General features: G+C 44.1%; 1 protein-coding gene across 1 annotated transcript in view; it reads right to left on the bottom strand.

Moving 5' to 3' along the window:
- LOC142566249 (dnaJ homolog subfamily C member 7-like) overlaps nucleotides 1-11,019 on the bottom strand; it is a 134,389-nt gene extending 123,370 nt beyond the window's left edge. The window contains exon 1 of the mRNA XM_075677108.1: nucleotides 10,867-11,019. Within this exon, the coding sequence (XP_075533223.1) occupies nucleotides 10,867-10,946 (80 nt within the window). The 5' untranslated portion in view covers nucleotides 10,947-11,019. The remainder of the gene's footprint in view (nucleotides 1-10,866) is intronic.
- Between the last annotated feature and the right edge of the window lie 12,052 nt (nucleotides 11,020-23,071).

Raw genomic sequence — 23,071 nt, 5'->3', positions numbered from 1 at the left:
GCCGCCTACCGAAGTAGACTCAAATGCCTCCTTCATAAATGTGACAAATCATTGCACGGACAGCCGCCGTCATAAATCATCACCGGTAAATGTCAGACATCGTGCGTCCTCTTAACATATGCAGGGAGTCCCACGTAACTTTAGCCAAACATTAAAAATATGCGAATGCCGCGTGGCTGAACAGAACCAAGGTAATGTTTGCCGTCGCTTGGAGATAAACCATATTTTCTTTTTCATTACGCCTAATCGAATAATTAGTGTTAATTAACCAACTTCGCAATTATAATTAGACGAAAAGTGTCAATGAGAAAATTGTACAGCGACATCAAAAACTCCCGATGCAGCTTTCTGTTCCTCAATACGTGCTACATAAAAGTATTTTTCCGAGCGTGAAAGAAGCCCGCGAATACACGCTAAGTGCCCCGAGTGGCCAGTCGCGCGGCAATTTTTTGTGCATTCGCGGGCTCCTTTCACGCTCGGAAAAACACTTATGTAGCACGTATTGAGGAACAGAAGCCTGTATCGGGAGTTTTTCATGTTCTTCTACAATTTTCTCATTGACATTTCATATAATCATAATAGTTGAGAACTTGGTTAATTAAGACTAATTATCTAATTAGGCTGAATTAACAACATAATTTGAGTATCTCCAAGCGACGGCAAACAACATTAACTTTGTTCTGTCCAGGTATACGTGGTATTTGCACGTTTTTAATGTTTGGCTAAAGTTACGTGGGACGCCCTGCATACTTGCTGCTGAAGTCGGCGCGACTATGCGAACACCATGAGGGAAAACATGCAACGCAGTGAATGTGGGCCTTCCTTTGAATGTCGAGCACTCAACGCCGTGCTAGGATAGCTACGGGTCCCGTCAGAAGCGGCGGGCGGCTGACGAGCCTGAGACATTGGGTAGAGGTGAAGGAGTGTGACTCTCGAATGAGTTGGCCTCACTGACGAGAACAGACGATCAAACTATAGGTGCGAGACACACTCCTCTTGGCGCTGTTTTCTTCAGAAGGGCGACAAGCTGGGCTATACCAGAGTCCTTCCAGGACTCTGGCTATACTTAGTCCCGAGTGAGACCGCAATGAAATGCGGACACAGCCAAAAATCTAGCGCGTCGGTTGTGTTTTCTCGTCCACTAACGTTGGTTTGCTATGGTAAAATGTACTACTGCAAGCGAATATTTGGAGACCACTCTCTTCTAGCGCAGCCGTGCAGCCTGGAATCAGGACATGGCCCGATTTGTACCACTCGCGATGCAAAACTTATTCAAACGAAATCGGCCAGAACTTCGAAAAACGATCGATGTTCGAATACCATGAGGATTCATCGTGGTTCATGCTATTCGATCATTGCACGCGGTACATTGAATAGCATTGCTCACGCCATTATTTGCGCACAATTTCACGCGCTTCAGTCTTGAGAATAAATGGAGTGTCTATATTCAAGGAAATGTGACGGCTGCCTACGAAGCACTCATTGTCCGAAGAGAGGCTGATTTGTGCCCTTTCGCTAGCCCTGTGGCATCTGCTTGAATGGACACCCATAGAGAAATATGCATGCGCTTAATATTCAAGCGTGCTACTATTATGACAAAGCAGTTAGGTAGTGACCCTTAGCCGTTCAAGCGCTATTACATTACTGCCCCCTACCCTATCTACCGCACCCTCGGCAGGTGTCGAGTTACGGACTCGTTTGTACGAGCTGCGAAGACCTACACACTTTCCTAGCCCCCCCCCCCCTTTTTTTTTTCTTTCTTTCGTAAAGGCCAGTTCGTGTGAAGGAGTGTAGTATTCTAGCTCTCGCCAGAACGCGCGCTCCGCACGAAGTACGTGTGGTACGTACACAATAACGCGCTTATTAGCGAAAGTATAAAGACCAGAGATTCCGTGACAAAGCCGATTCCAGTCTCCGTCTATGCACGTGATGTGCAATTGAGGACTGCAGTGCGAGCTTGGCATTGCGAACTTTCCAGTGCACTCCTCGATTTCTGTTTGTGCGTCTGAATTACAAATACAGTATTCTATCTTTCGGCAAGCCTGTATACTTTTGCTCACGGGTGTACTACGTACAGTGTTCGGCGACTGAAACGCGATTCTTGAACCGCATGGCGGCCGGCACTTGGCACTTTTTTTTGCGCCACCGGTGAAGGACTTAATGCAGCCACAATGCATCACAAGGCATCACAAGGCTATCGCTTTCATGTGGTACAAAAATGAAACAGCTCGGTGTCCCCAGCACCCACCGTGGTGGTGCAATGATAGCATTCTTCAGGTAGCACGCGAAGAGCATTCTCTTCCCGATTTAACGCCAGAGAATAATTATTTACTTTTGCAACAGCAATAATAACCGTGCATGTACTTATATAAAAATACTCATCAAATATTTATCAAATAAAAATGTATTGTGAGAAAGTGTTGCGCCCTTGAGAGTAATGCTATAAGTGTCGTCTGCTACGACGCCTGCTTGCTGCAAACGCAAGACTTTCTCGCAGACGACAGGCACTTGCGAACTCTCTCGCTCTTTCGAAAGGCTGCGTCGGCTGTCACGATTGCTGAACGTCTTCAAGTACTTTTAAGCACATCTGCTACAGTGCTATCTAGGACGCTAGTGGCCTCCTACGAGTATGCTTCATCATATTTTATATTGACGTACCGCTTCCGAAGCATTATGGCGTGGCTTTGCACTTACCCATTTTGCGACACTAGACTGCAGCCAGGAAGCAGCAACCTTTCCTACCACAAGTGAGTTTGTGTTCTCAAAGTCCTAAAACACGCATTTCAATGAGCACATAAACGAGCAAAAAATAATGGAGCCCTCAATAAAATTTGATTGTCAAGCCACTAGAAGTACAACTGTCTATGTCTTGTATCAGTAGTGCCTTCTTTTTCCTATTCTGTTTCATAAAGCACGTAACGCTACAGCGCCAAACTAACGCACTTAACAAACCAAGGTCCAAACGGTCAAAACATGTTCGTTCAACGTTTACGACGCTGTCGCTTTCTCGTCAGGGCTTCGACACCACACCGCGACACAAACATCGTCCTAGCCGCTGGCCCAGCGCGCTATCGTCACTTCAGCATTCCTCTTGCTTCGGTCTGTGAATACAAATACTTAGGAATATTACTAACCTCTAACCTCAGATGGGATGCTCACGCTAACAAAGTCACGGCAACCGCACTGAAACAGTTATTTTTCATTAATAGACGCCTCAGACTAGCACCACCTGATATAAAGCTACTAGCACACAAAACATTTGTCAGGTCGGTACTAGAGTATGCAAATGTCGTTTGGTTTTCTTTCACTAACAAGCTGATTAAAAAACTTGGTGTTCAGAGAAAGGCGCTCAGATACATTTTTAACAAACATAGGCTAACATACTCACCGATAGAACTACTCAAACAAGCCGGGATGCTAACTCTTCAGAACAGAGCAAAACTAGCACGCCTTAAAACCATTTACCAACTCAAACAATCAATTAAATCTGGATACCTCACGATACACAACGAAATCTCAAACAAGGAAAACACGTCATAACCCCTCCCACACACTCAACGAGTATTCATTCCGTACTGACGCTTTTAGGTATTCTTTCTTTCCACAGACTATACGCGATTGGAACGCTTTAAACGTGAGCTCTGTTAATAGTTCATCACTAACCGCCTTTATCACACTTGTTGAAAACGATCTGCTTACATCTCAGTAATTACTTTTGCTTATTGTCAGTATCACTTTGTTACTACCTTTGTTTTGCATTTTGTGGCACAATTATTTCTGTCGAACCCAAATCCTGCAGCATGAACCTCATTATATATTTTTTTACTCGTGCTGATGTATAAGTTTATTCTATGTATTAATGTGTATTTCTAAACCGTTTTACATTGTCATGTTTGTATGTCAATGTACTTTTTGAATGCCCTTTCTGTTACGATCCCTGACGGGATAGACAGTATTGTATAAATAAATAAATAAATAAACAACAAAGGCAGAGAGCTTTGCGTTTCACTGCCCCACTGCAGGTTATAGCAAGTGCGCTTGGAGCGAAACCAAAACTGCAAAAAAAAAATACTTGTAGACTAGTTCGCCAGTCAACAGAATGCCAATCCAAAGCCTGTACTTCCCATCATTCCCATAATGATGATGATGATGATGATGATTTAATGGCATCCCCTTTGAAACGGGGCGATGACAAATGGTCACCTAGCCTGCTTCATTTAATCAGGTATACTAACACGTTTTTTATCTAGCATTTTTGCTACATCTCCTTAAAGTCTTTTACCCTTAAAAATCTACCTTGTACCACTATGGCTGTCAGAGATCAGGTCGCATCAATCTCTTTGCTTTTTTTTCCACCGATACTTGAACGTCTCTTGCTTATCTCGAACGCTGACCAGTTGACACTTCCGTCCACTTTAAACCCAAACACTTCTGCAATGTGTATGTTACCTACGGTTCTCATTGGGTGAATCCTTTCGCATTCCATTATTAGGATAAGCTGAGTGGTCTCCGGATTTTTGCTGCAGCATACACATGCCTCATCTAGTTCCGAATATTTGCTCCAATATGTTTTGTCCTTAGGCAACTGGCTCGAGCCTCAAATAGCAAAACACTGCTCTTTGCGTTATCGAACAGATTTTTCCTTCTAATTTCTTTCATATTCTTGTCAATATCCATGGTCCTTTTTGGTTCTCTTATTTGCATCCAGTTAACTGTCCCCGTTTCTGTCACTTTCTTTCTAATGACTCCTGGCTGTACAGTTACAGTTTTAATTACCCTGTAGTTGGTTGCCAACTTTCTTGACCGCTCCCTCCATTCTGTGTCCACGCTTTTCAAGTAGATACTTGTACACTTTAGCTGCCCATTTATTTTCATCCATGTTCCTGAGTCTTTCTTCAAAACTAAGTTTGTTCTGTGCTTCTCCGACTTCAAAGGAGGACCAACCCCATGCCACCCTGCACTGCCTCATTTGTGGTTTTACCGTGGGCTCCTAAAGCCAGCCAGCCTACCGATCGTAGGTTAACTTTCAACGCTGACAAGATATCCGATGTTAAGCATGGAATGGCATTTGCAAACGTTTGCGCTGGCACCATCACTCCTTTTCAGATTCCATGTACCACCTGATACCTATTGTGGCCCCACAGTGCTCCGTGTTTTAATATTGCAGCATTCCGCTTCCCCTTTATTTTCAGATTCTCTTGGTGGGTGCTTGAGTAAGTCTTTCCTTCATTTATGTATATGTTGAGGTATTTATATTGCTTAACTATGGGTATGACTTGCTGTTCAATTGACACCACGTATTACTTGCCTCTTCCTTAAAGATCACAATTCCAGATTGCTCTGTGCTAAACTTGAGTCCTAGATTTGTCACTGCACTGCCACAGATATTTGCAAGTGCCTGTAAACCTTTTATTGTCCACTATGTAGTAGCACTATGTCGTCCGCATACATCAGTCCAGGGAGCTTCCGTTGCCCCATTTGGCCATTGCGCAAGTGGGATAAATCAAACCCTAATTCACTGTTTTCTAGTAGTCCTTCTATGCCCTTAACATAAAGCATGAACAACAATGGAGACAGACGACATCCTCGTTTCAGTCCTTGGTGAATTCCCACTACTTCATTACCTTTTTGACACAAGTAATTTTTGTGGCACAGGTAATTAGCGGCATCCATTAGCAGGACGCAAAAGCAACTCCGCTGCCCTCCTGCCCTTCCTCACAACTCATTATTTTTTTCGCAACACTTATCTTATCTTCGCTTATCTTCGCTTTGCTTATCTTATCTTCGCTTTGCTTATCTTATCTTCGCTTTGCTTATCTTCGCAGACGCCCCACCGGCAGGCCGGTGCCTGCTTTTAAGTCGAGAAGTTTCATTTTCTGGCCGTTAATGAAAAGCAGGCGTTGGCCAGTGTGGGCAGACGCGCAATCTTCGCTCACTGTGTACTTTGTGCACAGCAGTCCCCTTGGTTTTGTGTGCGTCCTACTGTGTGGCACGAGATGCAACCGAAGAGAGAAGGAAAGAAACCTTAAATTGGCACAGGCCAGTGTCAATTGTTGCCTGCTTCTGTTCGAAAGAATGTATGGTTTCGACGGTATTTTGCATGTTAATTATCAGCATACCAAGAAAGTGCCGGTTACATTCAACATGCAATGCACGCTGGAAGGGTGAGCCGGCGATATCACACAACCAAAGGCTTTACGCCGGTTCAATGTAGAAATATACTTTTTTTGCAGCCCTTGCTTATGCTACAGGTTAACGAGTGGCCACTGCTTGTCTGAAGAATCCCGATTTTCAAGGAATACAAGGAACACTGCTCTGCTGAAGGAGTCTTGATGAATTGCATTCTTCAAAATCCCAGGTGTTGAAGGTTTTCAAAGGGCTGTACGAACGCTGAAGTCGATACGCAGGCTATTTTCCAGATAGACACACTCGTTTGTGGTGGGAGCCAGTGATAGAGTGCATACAAACCTATCGCCCGCTGTTTTTATACTAAACGGTTCGGATATCTTCCTACCAGCCTGCCTCTGGAAGCACGAGTGTCGTGAAACTGTGGGGCGCACGAGCACCCATGGCAATGGTCAGCCAGGTGGCGCCCCACTACTGGATGCTGGAATATGGAGGAAAGTAAATGGGCTGGGAGAGTATCAGGTATCTGTACAGGCAAAACATTGATTCACAGTGGAGGAAAAGAACTAGGAAGCTTACCAGCAAGTATGCGGCCTGTGGGGTGGGCAACACAGCAACAAAGAAGGTCAAGCGGAAAGTCAGAGAGGCTGAATTAATCTCATGGGTGGCGGCAATGGAAAAGAAACCTGCCATGAGCAACTACTTAAGGGGAAAAAACGAAATTAGGAAAGAAACCATTTATGATAACTCAAAGGGAAGCTCATTACTTTTCGAAGCGAGATCGGGATGCCTTAGAACACGCACCTATAAAGCGAGATATAAGAAGGAAGAAGAAGCATGTGCTTGCTGCGGTAAAGCTAGGGAAACGACGGAGCATATTTTATTAGAATGTGAAGACGTCTATCCAGCGGTCGATTTAGGCACCACTGGCCTCCTTGAAGCCCTTGGGTTCAGCGGGAGCAATGGTAAAGCAAACAGGTCCGCAATAGACATCAGTAAGAGGCGATTGGAGGATTGGTGGAAGAAAAGTAGGGAAACGACAAAAGACGGAGACATACAAAAGCACAGTTCGCAATAGGGTATCAGAAAATTTGGACGTGGTAGTTCATAGTGTCTTTTTTTTGTTTCTCATTGGTTAACCTAGGTAGGATATTAGGCAGCATAGTAGCAAGAGCTTGGTGGCGCAAGCCACCGCCCCGTTCCAAAGGGGACGCTCATAACATCCATCCATCCATCCATCCTGCACGGTAACTCTGTACCTGGCTGATGGTACCCCTCAAGCCATAATTCAAACAATGACCATTTTGACCAATGTGGCACTTGGACAGGGGAATCATGCAAACCATAGCCACATGACGGCAAAGCACATGGCATGATTTTTCAGGCAAGCTTCCATAAAGGCTTCCACCATGTGGCACATCCTTTATAGTTTTTGTGGAACTGAGAATTTTGAAGATACATTGCTGTAGTTCCTGCATGATTAAACATAAAAAATTTGCGATGATTAAGCAGATGAGCAGAGGCTAATTGTGTTGCTAAGTTTAGAAAACTTGGAAAGATTAAATGTAATAACTACACAATAACATCTGAAACAATGAGATTGTAGTGGCGCTACTATTGCCTCTAAAGCAGGCGAAGAAGAAGATGGGCTCGCGTGCAGGTCGCGTGAAAATAGAACACGCTAGTGCACTCGACCTGAGTGTCCGTGGTGTTGGCCGCTCCCGAGATCCCGCTGCACCATGGCTGGCCAGCCTAATTAAATCGTGGCTACGGCGGCTACCTCTTCGTGCCACTTCCCACAAGATTAGACAAATCCATCACTTAAAATCCAAACCACCATTCCCATGGTACTACAATGCCAGAGTTCCTGCTAGTAATTTTTGTAAGAAAAAGTATACCTTAATGTCTTGTGACCTATCCTGGTGCACATACATCACTGACATCATTTGCCATTACATCTGTTGGTTTTTAACCTAGTCACACAAGGCATTTGCAAACTTCTCAATCAAAAGTGCGCTGTGTGATAATGGTATTGTGCACCTCCAAATCCGCTAGCTTAAGCATCAATTATTAGGCCTAAACTAAAACATGCATCTACCTTACCATGCCACAAGATTAAGCCATTTCAAGTATTCATTAGGTGCGAGCAAGTCATCCCTGAAAAAAGAATTGGCCTTCCATTCTGTACGCATTAAAACATTGCAACCCCATGATTTTTCTGCAAGTGTTACCCCACCTCGCTCTGTCCCCCCCCCCACCATACATCCTCCCCACATCATACATTAAACACTATCCAAGTGGGCCATCATCACCAAACACACTTTTTCTGTCTTGTTCTCCTATGTTGCTACAGAGTGGAACAATCTGCCTTGCTATAGAAAGCGTTACTGCTCATTTTTCACAAAGCTTTTTTTTAAGGTACTTATCAGCTCCCCTATTTCTAGTTGATATAATTTGGATTCATGGTAAGGGTTGTAACAGCACACCCAAGACAAGGACAACAGAAGGAATAAAACGACGACACAGCGCCGACCCCCAACTGATTTCTATTGAAAGAATGTCCAACACATATATATATATATATATATATATATATATATATATATATATATATATATATATATATACACATACAGGAGCCATTTGATAACCATGACATGCACAAGATACAGATATGCGCAACTGTGACAAACTGACACATAATCAAAATTGACATAGGTAATGCAGTAATGGTAATGTAATGGTTGAACGATCGCAGCGCCAGATTTCCCTCTAGGTATACTAATACGAAACTGTACGATATATATACCGTGGCCTCCGCGATCAGCTGATCGCGGAGGCCACGATATATACAGACACGCGATCTTCTAAGCTCTCCCATCCCCTCTCTACCACGTGACCAGCTTCCCTCACACTGACACTCCTGAAACGTGCGTCGATCGACGACCATCCACCGGTCAACTAACTACCCGAGCTAAAACACCTCGACTTACAAGGATAAACAGGGCTATAGCTACAACACACAGTTATGCGCTGCAACTTATTTTCCCTCCCGTTCTCGAACAGTGTCTGTTAGCATGAAGCAACTAATCCCACTCGCTTTACCTTAAGTACGCTTTTAGCAACTGCTGGCGTGTTGCCGAGTTTCGGCACAACAAAGCAGAATAAATAGGCACGGGGGTTAAATTACGTGTTTTAATAAGTACTCCCCCCCCCCCCCCACGCCCCGTACCTTATACATTACACTTCCTTACGGGATATTCGGATGGTCGTTCGAGAGTGCCCTGGCCGTGCTAGGAAGGTATTGAAAAACAGCTTTAAATCTCTAGTACGAGAACAAACTATGGAAGCAATGAACCTGCTTTTTTTTTTATTGTCAGTTGAGCACGCCTATGCTACCAGTAATGCTTACTTGTTCTTTTACATGAAGTTGTGTCGCTGAGCGGAATAAGGGCAGAAGGAAACGATGTGGACAGGAAGACGCTGAACGAGACATGATTCACCAACTGGCCCAACAGTCAATGATTATTTTACATGAACTTTGCAGCGCTGCCAGAGCGTCCTGAAACGACTACTCCAATATGCCATCAGAATGAAGCAATTCCCAACAAGTTAGTTTGAGCTAGTAGCTGACCCCTTTTCACTGACCACGATCAGATTACGAGGCACGCCGCAGTGGGTGACTGCAGCGTAATTTTGACCACCTGGGGTTCCTTAACACGGGTGTCACGCGAAGCACTTTCGATTGCGATCGAATTTCTCAGTCGCGATTGGCTCCTTAGAGCAAGCTGCGGGAAATAGCCGATTAGGGTCGAGAATTTCGATCTGTATCGGGCTCCATCGCCATCGAGAGTCGCCGTGTGACACCGGTACTACATGCACCTAATGCAATCACAGTACACGAGTGTTTTTAACCAGTGACCCGTGCTCAGAACGACGGAAAGCTGAGCTAGTTGGTAAGGATTCATAATGCAAAAAAGAGGTGAGGCGTGCAGACAGGACAGAAGAGTAGAGAAGTGGACAACACGAACGCCGGCGTTCGTATTGTCCGGCGTTCGTTGTTCGGCGAACCCGGCGTTCGTGTCCTGTCTGCACGCCTCACCTCTTTTTTGCATTATGACCCGTGCTCATCATGAATGAGCTACCGCAGCGGGTGGCCACTTTTTTAAAGCAGTGTGCAGCGATATTAGTAAAGTTCAGCGGCATGCAATCCGAAATTGATGCAGTCGAAAAGAAAACCAGCTTTGATAAACTACAGGGAATCAAAACGGGACGTGACTACCGAAAATTCATAAACAAATTAATAGCCACAAGCAGCAATAACATTTGCTATGTATGATGAAATGTGCCGTGCTCTACGATCGACAATGAGGAAGCAAACGAAGGACTACCACAGCGATAACACGAGAAGCCAGGCGCACCACGAACGCGCCGCGGATAGTCGACAGCAGACAGATTACAGGAAACTTAAGAAACTGAAAACATGCGCCGCACTTACGCCCGTACACATTAGATGTAATGAGCGCCATCAACACACCGAGTGCAACAACCGCGAGTTCGAAGCACCGTTCGTTGACAGCGTTTCGTACACTCCCGTATCACGAAACAACCTTATGCATACCCACCTCCCAAGGGGCAAGGCCTAGACAGACCTGTATGTCTGCAGGCATTCGAGGACGGAATATACCCACTGAACACGCCACTAGTTCAAGGCAGTATTGCACACAAGTTGGCACTTACCTTTCTTTGGTAGGTGGCGGATTGACGAGCTTTTCCGCGATAATTTGGATATCACAGTCCATATTCTCCTGAAGCGCCATGGCCTACTACCAGCTACTACTCCAACCACGAAATAAAGAGCAAACAAGCAGGCGCAGCAAGCAACTGTCGCGCCATCTACGAGGCCATGCGGAACTTTCCTCACGGCTGCTGCCTTCGGCTTCGGCTCTGCCAGCCCACAACGCGACAGCGGCGGCGTTCTGCCCATAATATCTGGAGTGCTTGCAAAAGGCACCTTTTGTTCGTTTCTTTTTCTCCAAGCTGTCACATCCGCTTATTTGCATGGCGTCTGTTTTTCGGAAACGGTTGCGCTGCGAAGCGGTCCGTGTTCCGTGCCCACTTACAGCCTGAGTAATTCATATTTCCACGCTATATGCGTGTAATAAAAGCTTGGGGCTGTGAGCTGTTTGATGCGTTACCGTTAGGTACCTTGCGCGCATATTTTGCCTCCTGGCCGCGTCAAATTGCAGCCGGCCTGTGGAATGGGTCGTGGCGTGAGCTGCTCATGACAGCGGTATTGCCCCCGTCAGGATCGTCAGTGCGTGCACACAACCATTCAGTAGTCTGGTTCAGGGAAGGATGCGCGAAAGAACGAGGACGTAAGAAAACACTGGTATGTCGAGCTGTTCCGTCAGATCGTGTTGCATCGCGCTTTTTTTCTAAGATCATCTCGCTCGAGCGAGATGGTCTTGGAACAGCGCATTACTACTACTTTTTCACAGCTTTGCTGCAGCTCATTTAATCATCACCTGCATTCTTTTAATTAGACAAATAATACAAAAGAGCCAGTGCCGCCGTGCCTGCTGCATATACGCTTACCATTCCTGACGCAGTTAAGACGCGGCATCAGCTCTGCTACTGCGTGATATAGGATCACTATCATAATAAAATTAAAAAGAACAAACGAAATTGATTCAGTAAGTGTGGTGAAATGTTTCGAAGCGTGATAAACGCACCTGCCTCGCAAGATAGGTTGAATAAATCGGCGTCCTAAAGTCGCAGTAGACTTGTGTGAAGCACACATGTCAAAAGTGAAGACGAGCTACAGTCACGGAACATAGACATGTATATGTACTTTAATGATGTACGCGCGCAACCGCCGTCTCCTGTTACATTACGCGCACCGAGACGCCTAATAAGTGCAGGCCTTCAGAGCTATTTCGGACGTGGCTTTGACGCTTTGAACCGTTGGTTTGTTGACCTCGTAAGCCAATGCCTACACGGTCATCTTTTTCTGAACTGTTGATTTCTTCCATAATAGCTACGTAATTCGTAGTTTCCTGTCCAACTGCTCTAGTCATATGCAAGTCAAAATGTTCTCATTAGCCGAGCGCAGTTTTCGAAAGCGAAACGACACTTTTGTACCAGTTGCCGTCGCCCATTTGCAACACAGTCCATGTCATTTTGTATGTCTCTGTGAGACCACCGAACGCGGGGAACTCACTCGCACGCGTGGAACTGCATAACTAGCCATGAAATCACCGTACCTCTTGAGCAGCTGCTTTGCATCAAAGGCCAGGCACCCTTGCTATGCTTCACCGCAAAACATTTGGCATGTATAACCGCTTAACATACTTGTACTTCGGTGAAGCTAACCTTACGATACCGCATTTCGCAACGCTTTTTAGACTCCTGCATCTCTACCAGCCACTACCAAACGCTTGTCCGTACGTCTCTTGGCAAAGGTCCAGCTAAATCTCCCCTGTTGGGAGTTGGTGAGACTCACATATATGAAAACTGCCATGGAAAGCAGTTGCCCTGATGAAGGCAAGCTCCCCTGTCGAAACATTTGCACCAGCCTGTTCGACCACCGTTATCACCGCAACAAATTTGTCTGTTGCGGTGAAGCATGCCTATATTGGGAAGGATCTATGCGAATCTGGAATGTGGGGTTTCAGTCAGCGACAAACCTAACGTTCTAGTCTCAACAAAGCAGATTTTCGTGGCAGGATGATGTCTTGAGAACTTGCGTTGGCTAAAGCCATACATGCCAGGTTAGCTCTTGTCACTTTCAATACGCTTTACCGCAATACAGAAGAGGCCTCACTGCAGGACATGCCCGCCGTAGTTAGCCAAAACCTTACGTGACTGTTCACTACAAAACACATCCTGTATTGCAGTGAAACATACTAAAGCACATTTGTCAGTTTAAAATGTAAAGACCCTTGCCCTTCACTTTTCTGATATTATGACACTAAGTTTAATGAGAACATGTATTCACTGCTAAAAACATTCACATTGAAATGGAGACATGAACACTGATGGCAGCCTGTGTGATGTTTTATTCCTTTGCTTTGTTGTGTACCTGTCATGTTGCAGTTATTAAATTTTCCTGTACTTTGTAAGGTGCTGATGTACAGAACATTACATCGCAAGGAGCCACTGCGTAATTAGTGTTCAAGGACTAGTGTGATGGCTTTTCTCAAGAAAGGTTGGGGTTATTTTGTTGTGAAGGTTTTTTTTTCTTTTAGAGAAGTAGTTTTATGAGAAGAAATCAGATGTCAGGAAATAGACCTCAGTGGCACAGTAATCTTGGCTGCCTTTTGCACAAGCGTGCCCTGGACATAGTTGAGTGATTTGCATTTGCAACTGGACAGCAGCCTTAGCTTGGGAGACCAGTGGTATAGCACATTTAATAGAACTAGGCAACACATAGTATTACCAGTCTGAGCAGGGACCTGTTTAAATGTGTGTCGCCTTTAACACCTAGATTTTCGACCATGAATTCAGAAAAACGTGTAGCATAATTCGATCCTAGATTTCAAATGCTGTATAAGTTTATTTATTTATTTATTTATTTATTTATTTTCTCAAAGGTCTCTTGTTGAAACATTACGTGAGGGAGTGGGAGTTGTCTTCTTGTTCACTGCAGTTGCACTCTGCTTCTGTCCAAATGGGAGAGCACTTCTGCATAGCTTATTAGGGAGAAACTTTATTTACATACCTTTTTTTTATTTATCTCACCTACAATCAAGATCAAATGTTTATAGCACATGAATGTGCTGTGCATGAACCTAACTTACAATGCCATGTTCAACAGCACAGCGCATGTAGCTGGTGTTGGTTCATCCAAGCTAAGCATTACTACAGCCTTTAACTGTAGGTATCGTGGTATGAGAGCAGAGAAATAGATTTGCAAAGACAGTTGGGCGCATTGAGACAACACCTTTTTTACGTTTGAAAAGGTGACAGATACACAAAAAGGGGAGAACACATGCACTTTCATATTTTCTCAACCACAAAAAAAAGCCGGAGGAATAAGGTTTCTTCACTGTGCCATAGAAACTATATGTTTGCTCTCCAAGGCAATTCTGATTCAGTGGATTCGTTCCTGTGCTGAGTTTATTTTCTTGAGTGTGCTTAAGTTTTTACACGTTAATATTTCAAACTCGTTTTTATTTCCACAGACTGAACATCCCACGTCTTGGTTTGTCTTCCTGGTACAGGATACTTGCACTTAACGTGGAGTGATGAAGCAGAGCAGTGTACTCTTATTAAATGCGCAGATTTTAGAAGTATAACAGCAGTTCATTAAAAAAAATCAAATGTGTGCTGAAAATAAAGTGTTCCACATTCCTCGTTGTCTAATTATACTTGTATTCCTGTATTCTCTTCAGCAAAACCACTTATATGGGGAACTGATCATAAGTCATGCGCATATTAAAGAACAGCCTTGAACCCTACTGGTGCACTAGTAAAATGTATAGATGCAGTGAAATTGAAACAGAAGGCAAAATAGCAAACACCAATGCTTGATGCGGTATTTGTCAGACTTGTATGTCAGCAAATTTCACATAAAACGATAGACAGAGCATACTAGCACTACAAAGCACCCATCTTTAATGTTAGGCATACATTACCACAAGCTCTTTAAAAGTGGTCACAAGAGAAATTCTGGCTTTAATGAGAAACTATGTATGCTAAAGGCAGCCATGAAAATGTATTAAGAAATTATGCAATGAATAGCATTGACTCAGTTCAGAGAGCTTCCAAAGTTGTCATAAGGCCTTGATAGCTGTGGATGAGGGAACAGTTGTAGCCCTGTTTGGAGCATGAGAAATTGACATTAAGATCGAAACATACGTAACAACTCGTAATGCAATTAAAAAATCTTGCTATACCTTTAAAAAAGAGACAGTGAAATGAAATTAGTGTCACAATTTCCTTTTCTTTTTACTTCATTTAGGTTGAATATACTGATTGTAGTAACACAAGAAAGCAGAGGGGGTGAAGCACATTAGAAAAACGCTAGTCTGTTTTTACGTTCTGCCTTCTCTACATTCAAAGTTCAGTAAAGTTAACTTGGAAAGTTACGGTGAAGCCATTGCTTGAGCCTGTATGGTGCATAACAGCGGCAATTGCCAACCTAACTGCTTGGGTTTACAGTGCCTTATTTGTATTGTACACCTTTTAAGTGCTGAGCTATTGGAAGATTGATTAAAGTGGCCAACATGCTGAACCAGTAGTTTACTGAGTAAAATATATGAAGAAGGGTGGAAAGATAGGACAGAGCACAAGGGTGTATTCCATGTCCACCTAGTGGAAATGTCCATTTCATCTGCTGCTGAAGTTCTGATTGGCTGGGCTGGGGTATGCATAAGAAGGGAGACAGGCTCCCTCAGCTAATTAGCACTTCAGCAGAAGACGATATGGACATGTCCACTAGGTGAATACTTACAGAGCTATTTAACAGAGCACTTCTGTAACCAACATGCCTGCTATGCCATCCTTGCTTTTGATGTCTGTCTTAGTAAATGTGTGAAAGAACCAGGTTTGTGCATGAAAAGTTTTCCTAAGGGAGTGTGCCTTGAAGCCCACAGTGGTAATCACAGGAAACGAGGGTGGATCCAGAGCAGGACCAAAGGGCAAGCCTTCATCGAAACAAATATGGAGGGAAGTTACTGCATGCTCAAACTTGTTAGCTCACAAGTTTGCCAAGACCAAGTGACGTAAGAAGTTGATGAAGCCTACATGGTTGATGGGTAACCGCTTTGGCCAAAATTATTTAGGTACTGTTGATGAGGACTACATATTTACTGGAAATCTCAAAATAATTATGTTAGTGCAGAATGCCTTCCACTAGTTGTGACGTCCTTGAAAGAATGAAAATGTTCTAGTTGTACTTGCGTGCTGCATGAAGCTACTTTTAAAAAAAATTCAGCAATGGAAACAAAATGCAAAGAGTAGTACTCCAAATATATTGCCACCTCTTTAGGGCTAGATGAATTCAAATAATAATAATAATAATAATAAGCAGATGAAGATTGGACGCAAATAAAAAAAAATAGATGTTTCAGCTCCCACATGAGAGCCTTGTTCACAACCATTGTGAACAAAGCTCCAGTTGAATCGGCTCTTACTTTTCATTTTTGTGGTTGGCTTCCAATTTTAAACTACTTATTGCACCTCTTTTGACCAGACCAGACGGGCTGCTGTCAAACTCTTCTCTACTTCAATGCAAATAATTGGCAGTTGGCAAATATCACATTTTTCTAATAGGAATAGTAGGTATCGAATAGTCGAACACTGATGCATACAGTTACAGCAGGCATATTTATCTTAGAATTAAGCACCATGCTTGTATTGACTAATAAAAGAAAGCAAACTATTAGGAAAGATTAGTATTATTTTTAAATACCGTATTTACACGATTGTAAGTCGACCCCTTTTTTAAAATTTGAAAGTCTGAAGTTGGGGGGGGGGGGTCGACTTACAATCGAAACCAAAACATGGCCCGGCCAAAAAAAGCCATACCAACGAGAGCTACAACGTAGTTACAATTTTATGTTTGCTCTATGGCCCTACCCGTATCTTTTCGCTATCCCGCGTGTTTGTTCGCTTTCCGGAAGGGTTTTTCAACATTTTTGAGAGTCTTACAGTGCATGCAATACTCATGGGGGGGGTGTCGATAGTTGATAAAAGCGCCGCTGTTCCCATTTGCGGCGGCACCCTCAGAACGGCGGCGCTTGCGGGGAGTATCGGTAGTTCATGGAAGAGCAGACACCGCTCGCGGGAACCGAACCCACAACCTTCGGTTCGGTTCCCACCTGCGGCAAGTTGTTTTTTCATCCACTTTAATTTCCATTAGTTTATCGTTTCTTTATTTCATTTATTAAGCACAAGTAATTTCCCCTATGTTGTCCTTGGTGTCAGTGTTTGTTGGCTTCTTATGATATCACTAATAAAAATCGGGACTCTCGGTTAACCCCCTCTCTTCTCGTTTATCCAGAATATGGTAATATAGCTATCTGCTGCTTATAATTAGTAACAAAGTCTTTTTCTTTTTTGCACACAAATAATGCACTGATACTTGCAAAAGAGCATCGTGCAGTTACTTAATTGTTCTTGGTTAAATAGAGCACAAAAATGCTTCACGCAAACCTACATACTGCAATTGTTTATATGAATGATTAGTTGTCGAACTTCTCGATGAGGACTTTATTGTTGCAGCAAAATACTGGTAATATTACATGACTTAGATGTTGCAATCTCACTCAGTATGTACACAGTCCCTTTGTACATGAATTACGGTACACTGTCAATAAATGTGTAGAAGTCAAATAAGTTTACTCCACAGAGTTGGAGACCCTCTTGAAAGGATGCAGAGACCACAGGAATATCCTTTCCGCATTGTTTAGTGAGTTCTTATTAATACAGAGTAATAAAGTTTTGACTTGATGTACAATCAGTATAATATGCTACATTGTTTTATAAAAGGGTTTAAATCACCGGCCCAAACCACATGAACAATTGAATTACTAGGTGCAGGTATAACGCAGATTAAAGGGACACTAAAGTGAAAAACGATTTCTTCTGCATCAGTAAATTACCATTCTACAACACCAAAAACACCACTCTTACAATGATAAGACATTTGGTAAGCGAGAAAAAGCGCAAGAACGAAATACGGGTGGCAACGCCTTCTTAAGTTCCTGCACCTGGGGGCTGTGACATCTTCGATTTTGATGGCATCTTCTAGGGCCTAATAATTATATATAGCGGTACAGACTAAGTACCTTGTGTTCTAAAGGAACCAAATATTAAACATTCGGGAACCTTTATTCAGCCAACGCGGCCCAAATTCGAAAACATACTTTGGAATCTCTGACGTCACGCTGACGTACCGGCGCTTGGGTTTTGGCGCGAAATTCAAATACTGATACTTGGACCTTCATTTTCTCATCTAATAATCAAACTATCTTTTTGAAATGACTGCCTGCAGGGTTCTCAGACAATGCTTCATTAGTCTAAACTGATTTATTGTTTTGCTTTAGTGTCCCTTTAAAAAAAGAACTACTACACCGCTGCTGACAGAAAAAAACATTGAACATGTGCTGAAAATTGCCTTTGCATGGTCCCTTTAGTAAAGCTGTCATTTGTAGCAGCACTCTGCAGTCTGATTGAGTGAACTGGAGTAACATTTGGTAAGTGGCATCAATTGATTCGAGTTCAGTTTCTGTGGTTCTTTCCTGCTGCTATATATATAATGGACAAAATAGGCAAAAAGAATTCGCACCTATGAGCGACGTGGAAACCATCACTCAAGGAGCTACACAACAAGGTATACACATTCAAACTCTATACAGTTAAACCTCAATATAACGAACTTCAATATAACGAAATTCTCGATATAATGAAGTATTTAACTTTTCATAACCTCTTCTCCATAGAATACCATGCATTTAAAACCTCAATATAACGAAGTGTGTTTGTGTGTGATTTCAATAAAACGAAATTTCGATTCCGCCGCAAAGGAATGCCAAGACAATCAATGGTAACTTCCGCGGACGCAGATAGTCAAATGATTGGATTACAAGCGGCTGCTTGCAAACGCACCTCTCAAACTGTGTGCAGCGCGACAAGAACGACCTCCTGGAGCCGCATCATGTTCCGTATAAATTAAGTCCAAGTGCAATAAGATCCTATCGCGCCCCGCGCACTTGTGCTTTAGGTGCGAGTGAAAGTGTGCGACAGTGAGACAAGAAAGATGGTGGCTTCATAAGTGCCGCCTTCCCACGCGAGCAATGGCAAAGTGGGGGAGGGAAACGAGCTCGCGGTAACGCGATCAAGCGCGCGCGAGGGGGCGGAGTGGGGGGTAAGTTGGCGCGCGTCTCGGCCATGACTGCGCGTGGTTGTAAGCGCGGCTGAGCGCACATATACGCAGCCGCGCACCCTGCTTTAGAGGTAATCTGCTGCGTGAGGAAAGAGTGGGCATGCCGAGATGGCGTGGCATCATGTAAGCTGTCTTCCCGCACGTTTAGTATTGGAGGTTGCGCAATCTCGAGTTTCGGTGACCCTTTGGAACGAGCTCTATAAGCAGACGAAGCATTCGCTGCCGGCGCTTTTCATGATAGCGTCGTCGCAGTGCGGCCGGGTGACGCTGTGGGGGCGGAGTGCACGCGAAAGCATGGCTTCGCTTAATTCGTACCGCTGATATGAAGATATCGACGTGGCATGAAACCGTATCATTCATCGCTGGCTCCTATATTCGTCAAAATAAACTGTTTTCTCATTCAAACTTGCTTTCTTTTTTTCGATTGCCCGATAATTCGGAAAATTGTGTGGCCCTTTCCGTGCAACAAAAATCGATCGGCGACTGTACTTATTTGCATTAGAGATCGCATTTCGATACAACGAAATTTCTATATAACGAAGCGAATTGCCGATTTTACCTACTTTGTTATATCAAGGTTTAAGTGTATAACGAAATTTCCTGTTCTCTACAAGGGTGGCAATGTGGGCTTGTTCGTTGATCATCATGGAACGGCATGTATAGTGTAGCGCAGCAAAAACAAGAGCACAAGAAGAAATGAAACACAGACACAGGCGCCTAATTATGTCTGTGTTTTGTTTCTTCTTGTGTCCTTTTGTTGCACTACACTACATGCCATTCAATACTTTCACTGTCACATTCATGCGCACTGACAACCTAGAATCAACTAATATCTTGCCTGATTTGCCATAATTAAAAAGAAAAATGTGGGTATTGTAGGTCTAATTGAGTTCTGGTGATTTTAGTATCACTGACATATAGGTTTTAAGAATGTTTAATCGTTTCTCCCGTTAAGGCAGAGTACATGTTCAACCGCTACATTAAGTGTGGACGTAGGCAAAAACGACATTTTTGGTTCTTGCATCAATTTTATGGCATGTTGCATGATCTAATCAAGTGGTAATTCAATTTGACGAAGTTCTCGATTTAACAAAATAAAACCTCACATCCCTATAAAATTTATAAACTAGACTTACTGTACTTTATAACCAAAGTACTGTATAACTATGAGCAGATACAGCCGCCACGAGTGGCGAGCAGAATTGAAATGATATTGCTTTAGTCGAAACACGCCGAGCGCTGCTGCTAAAGTATGCACAACGTGCATTGGGCAAGAAAAAATTTGCAGGAACCGCGGTACCGCACGCAGTTATTCAAAGCAGCACATAAAAGTGCCGCGGACTCAAATTGGTTAGTAAATGCATTCGGAAGCAGTCTATACTTTTAATTACTTAATTGTTACTATCAGACACACGCTCGCATAGCATGGCCACGTGGCGAACGCGGCCGTCCGGACGCTTCGCTATATGCGCGGATCGGCTGGTTGCAATATTGGGGCACTCTATGGGTGCATGTTTAAAGCACAGCGTTTTTCGCCTATCGCCTGATCTTTGCGGGTGCTCCATGGCTGAGTGTCTTGCATGATACAGAATTGGCCCCAGTACCAAAAGTACTCAGGTAGGGCGGTCCGTGCAGACGAAGCGTGAACGCGAGCTCAACATAACCACGTCGTCGTTGTTATTCTGTAGCGATTATTTATGCGAAAGCATCAAATGGCCCATTGAGAAGGAGGAACCGGAGCACATCGAAGGCCGTGTTTGATTGCCAATATAACTCCGCTTCTGCGCGGAACGCATTGAAGTACTTTTTATTTCTGAAATAGCCGATTTTCACTTCATGTGCTTTTCTCCATTTCGATAAAAAGTGCTTCAGGACTATTATAAATGCGTACGCATTTCTTTGCAAAGCATTGCTTACCTAACGAGGAAACCTGACCGTCCGTCCGTCACGTACGTAAGCCGATCGCTTTCAAGATAGGGCCCGCAGCAGCGAGATGGCAAACACTCGGCGCTCTCTGTCCCCATCGCAGATCGCTTTCAAGACGTATGGCGCCGCCGGAAGGAAGGAAGGAAAACTTTATTTGGTCCTGCAAGTAGTGATAATTAACCACTAAGCGGGCCGCTCCCACTTCGGGACCGGAAGGCCAAGCCTCACGGCCACGTCGTGAGCCTGCTGGACAGCCCAGAATTGTTCATCCAGGTCCGGGCTGCGAAGTGCAGCCTCCCACCTGGACGCATCCTTGATCGCCGAGTCTTCAATTATTTCGCAAGACCAGAGCATGTGTTCGAGCGTGGCTATAAGCACCACAATCTCGGCAATAAGGCTCTAGCTGTATACGTCTCCGGATAAAACATGTTCAGTCTCCGTGGGCAAGGATAAATACCAGACTGTAGTAAGCATAAAGTAAGTGCTGTTTAGTTTAGGATGCGGCAAACTGTAAACCCTGTGATTAAGAAGGTAATACTTCGTGATTTCATTGTATGTGGAAGGGGAGTCTCTGTTCTAGGGGAGTACCGCCACGCCGTTGCGCGGGGCAGAGCGGAGGGTAAGATCTCGCGCTGCCTCATGAGCGGACTCATTGAGATTCGGAGGGGCTCCCTCGATCATCCCAAGGTGAGCAGGGAACCAACATAAGTAGTGTTGAGAGATCTCACATGTCTGCATAATTTTAAAAGTAACCTTAGCCACCGAGCCCTTCTCAAAGGCCCTAACGGCCGACTTTGAATCGCTATATACAAAAGGCCTGCGCCTGTCAGCCAGGGCGAGCGCAATAGCCGCTTGCTCCGCGACCTCTGGCCTATCAGTCCGAACGGTAGCAACGTTAACGACACTACGCCGGAGTGCCGTTTATAATAGTTAAACGCGGACAGATGAGACACTGAAGAGCGATAACGGCCTATGATGATCAGAACGCCATCAGCGCACCTGGCGTCGCCGTCCGCAGCAGTTCGTAGCGCTGTCGTTTAGTAACAATGATAATGACACCAGGCTGTGTGGAGATGGGCAAGTGGCACAATGCTTACGTATGCTTAGAAAACTCTGGGGAATTTCTGCATATCTTATTTTTCACCTCCTGAGATAAACGTTACTCCTGGTGCCATGTTCTACGCCATTTTATAGAACTTCATGAAAACATGCCGATGTTTTTCATGCCTGTTTGCACCAGCAGGTACTGGAAAGCTCCTACAAACGGCGCACATAATTCCTCAAGCCATCAAATTTGCGCTATTACTTTAGAAGTGAAAAAGAATCATTTCCTGCGCGGATAAAGGTATGAGGGGAATCAATTGTAAAACTTTTGATGTACAGTTCCAGGAAGGTGACATAATCAAGTCACATGTGGCATGTCATAGCGCCCAGTGAGCGCGGTGCATGCATAGTATGCATAAAGAAGTGTGCAGTTACTTGCTTGTTTCCAAACGTACCATTTTGGTGTTGCTCCCACCAAAAAAATCGAAGGTCGACAAGATAAAGGGAACTTTAATTATGGGGTTTTACGTGCCAAAATAAAGATAAATTATGTGGTTTTATGTGCCAAAACCACAATCTCATTATGAGGCACGCTGTAGTGGGGGACTCCAGAAATTCGTACCACCTGGGGTTCTTCAACGTGCACCTAAATCTAATTGCACAAGTGTTTTCGCATTTTGCCCCCATCGAAATGCGGCTGCCATGACCAGGATTCGATCCCGCGACCTGTTGTGCTTAGCAGCCCAACACCATAGCCACTAAGCAACCATGGCAGGTCCGTGCAAAAACCACGATCTGATTATGAGGCACGCTGTAGTGAGGGATTCCGGAAATTTGCACCACCTGGGATTCTTTAACGTGCACCTAAATCTAAGTACATGGGTGTTTTCGCATTCTGCCCCCATCAAAATGCGGCCGCCGTAGCCAGGATTCGATCTCGCGACCTCGTGCCTGTAACTACCCAACACAAAGAGAACTTTCGCATGAGGAAGTAGTAGAATCATGTTGCAGCATGTGCGGAAAATCTTCGCAACAGCCAGCCCTTCTTTCGGACGTACGCTTCAAAGAAAGAAAACTGGGCAG

Source organism: Dermacentor variabilis, chromosome 1 (genome assembly GCF_050947875.1).
Source record: "Dermacentor variabilis isolate Ectoservices chromosome 1, ASM5094787v1, whole genome shotgun sequence".
NCBI lineage: Eukaryota > Metazoa > Arthropoda > Arachnida > Ixodida > Ixodidae > Dermacentor > Dermacentor variabilis.
This window is presented reverse-complemented; position numbering and strand designations above follow the sequence as displayed.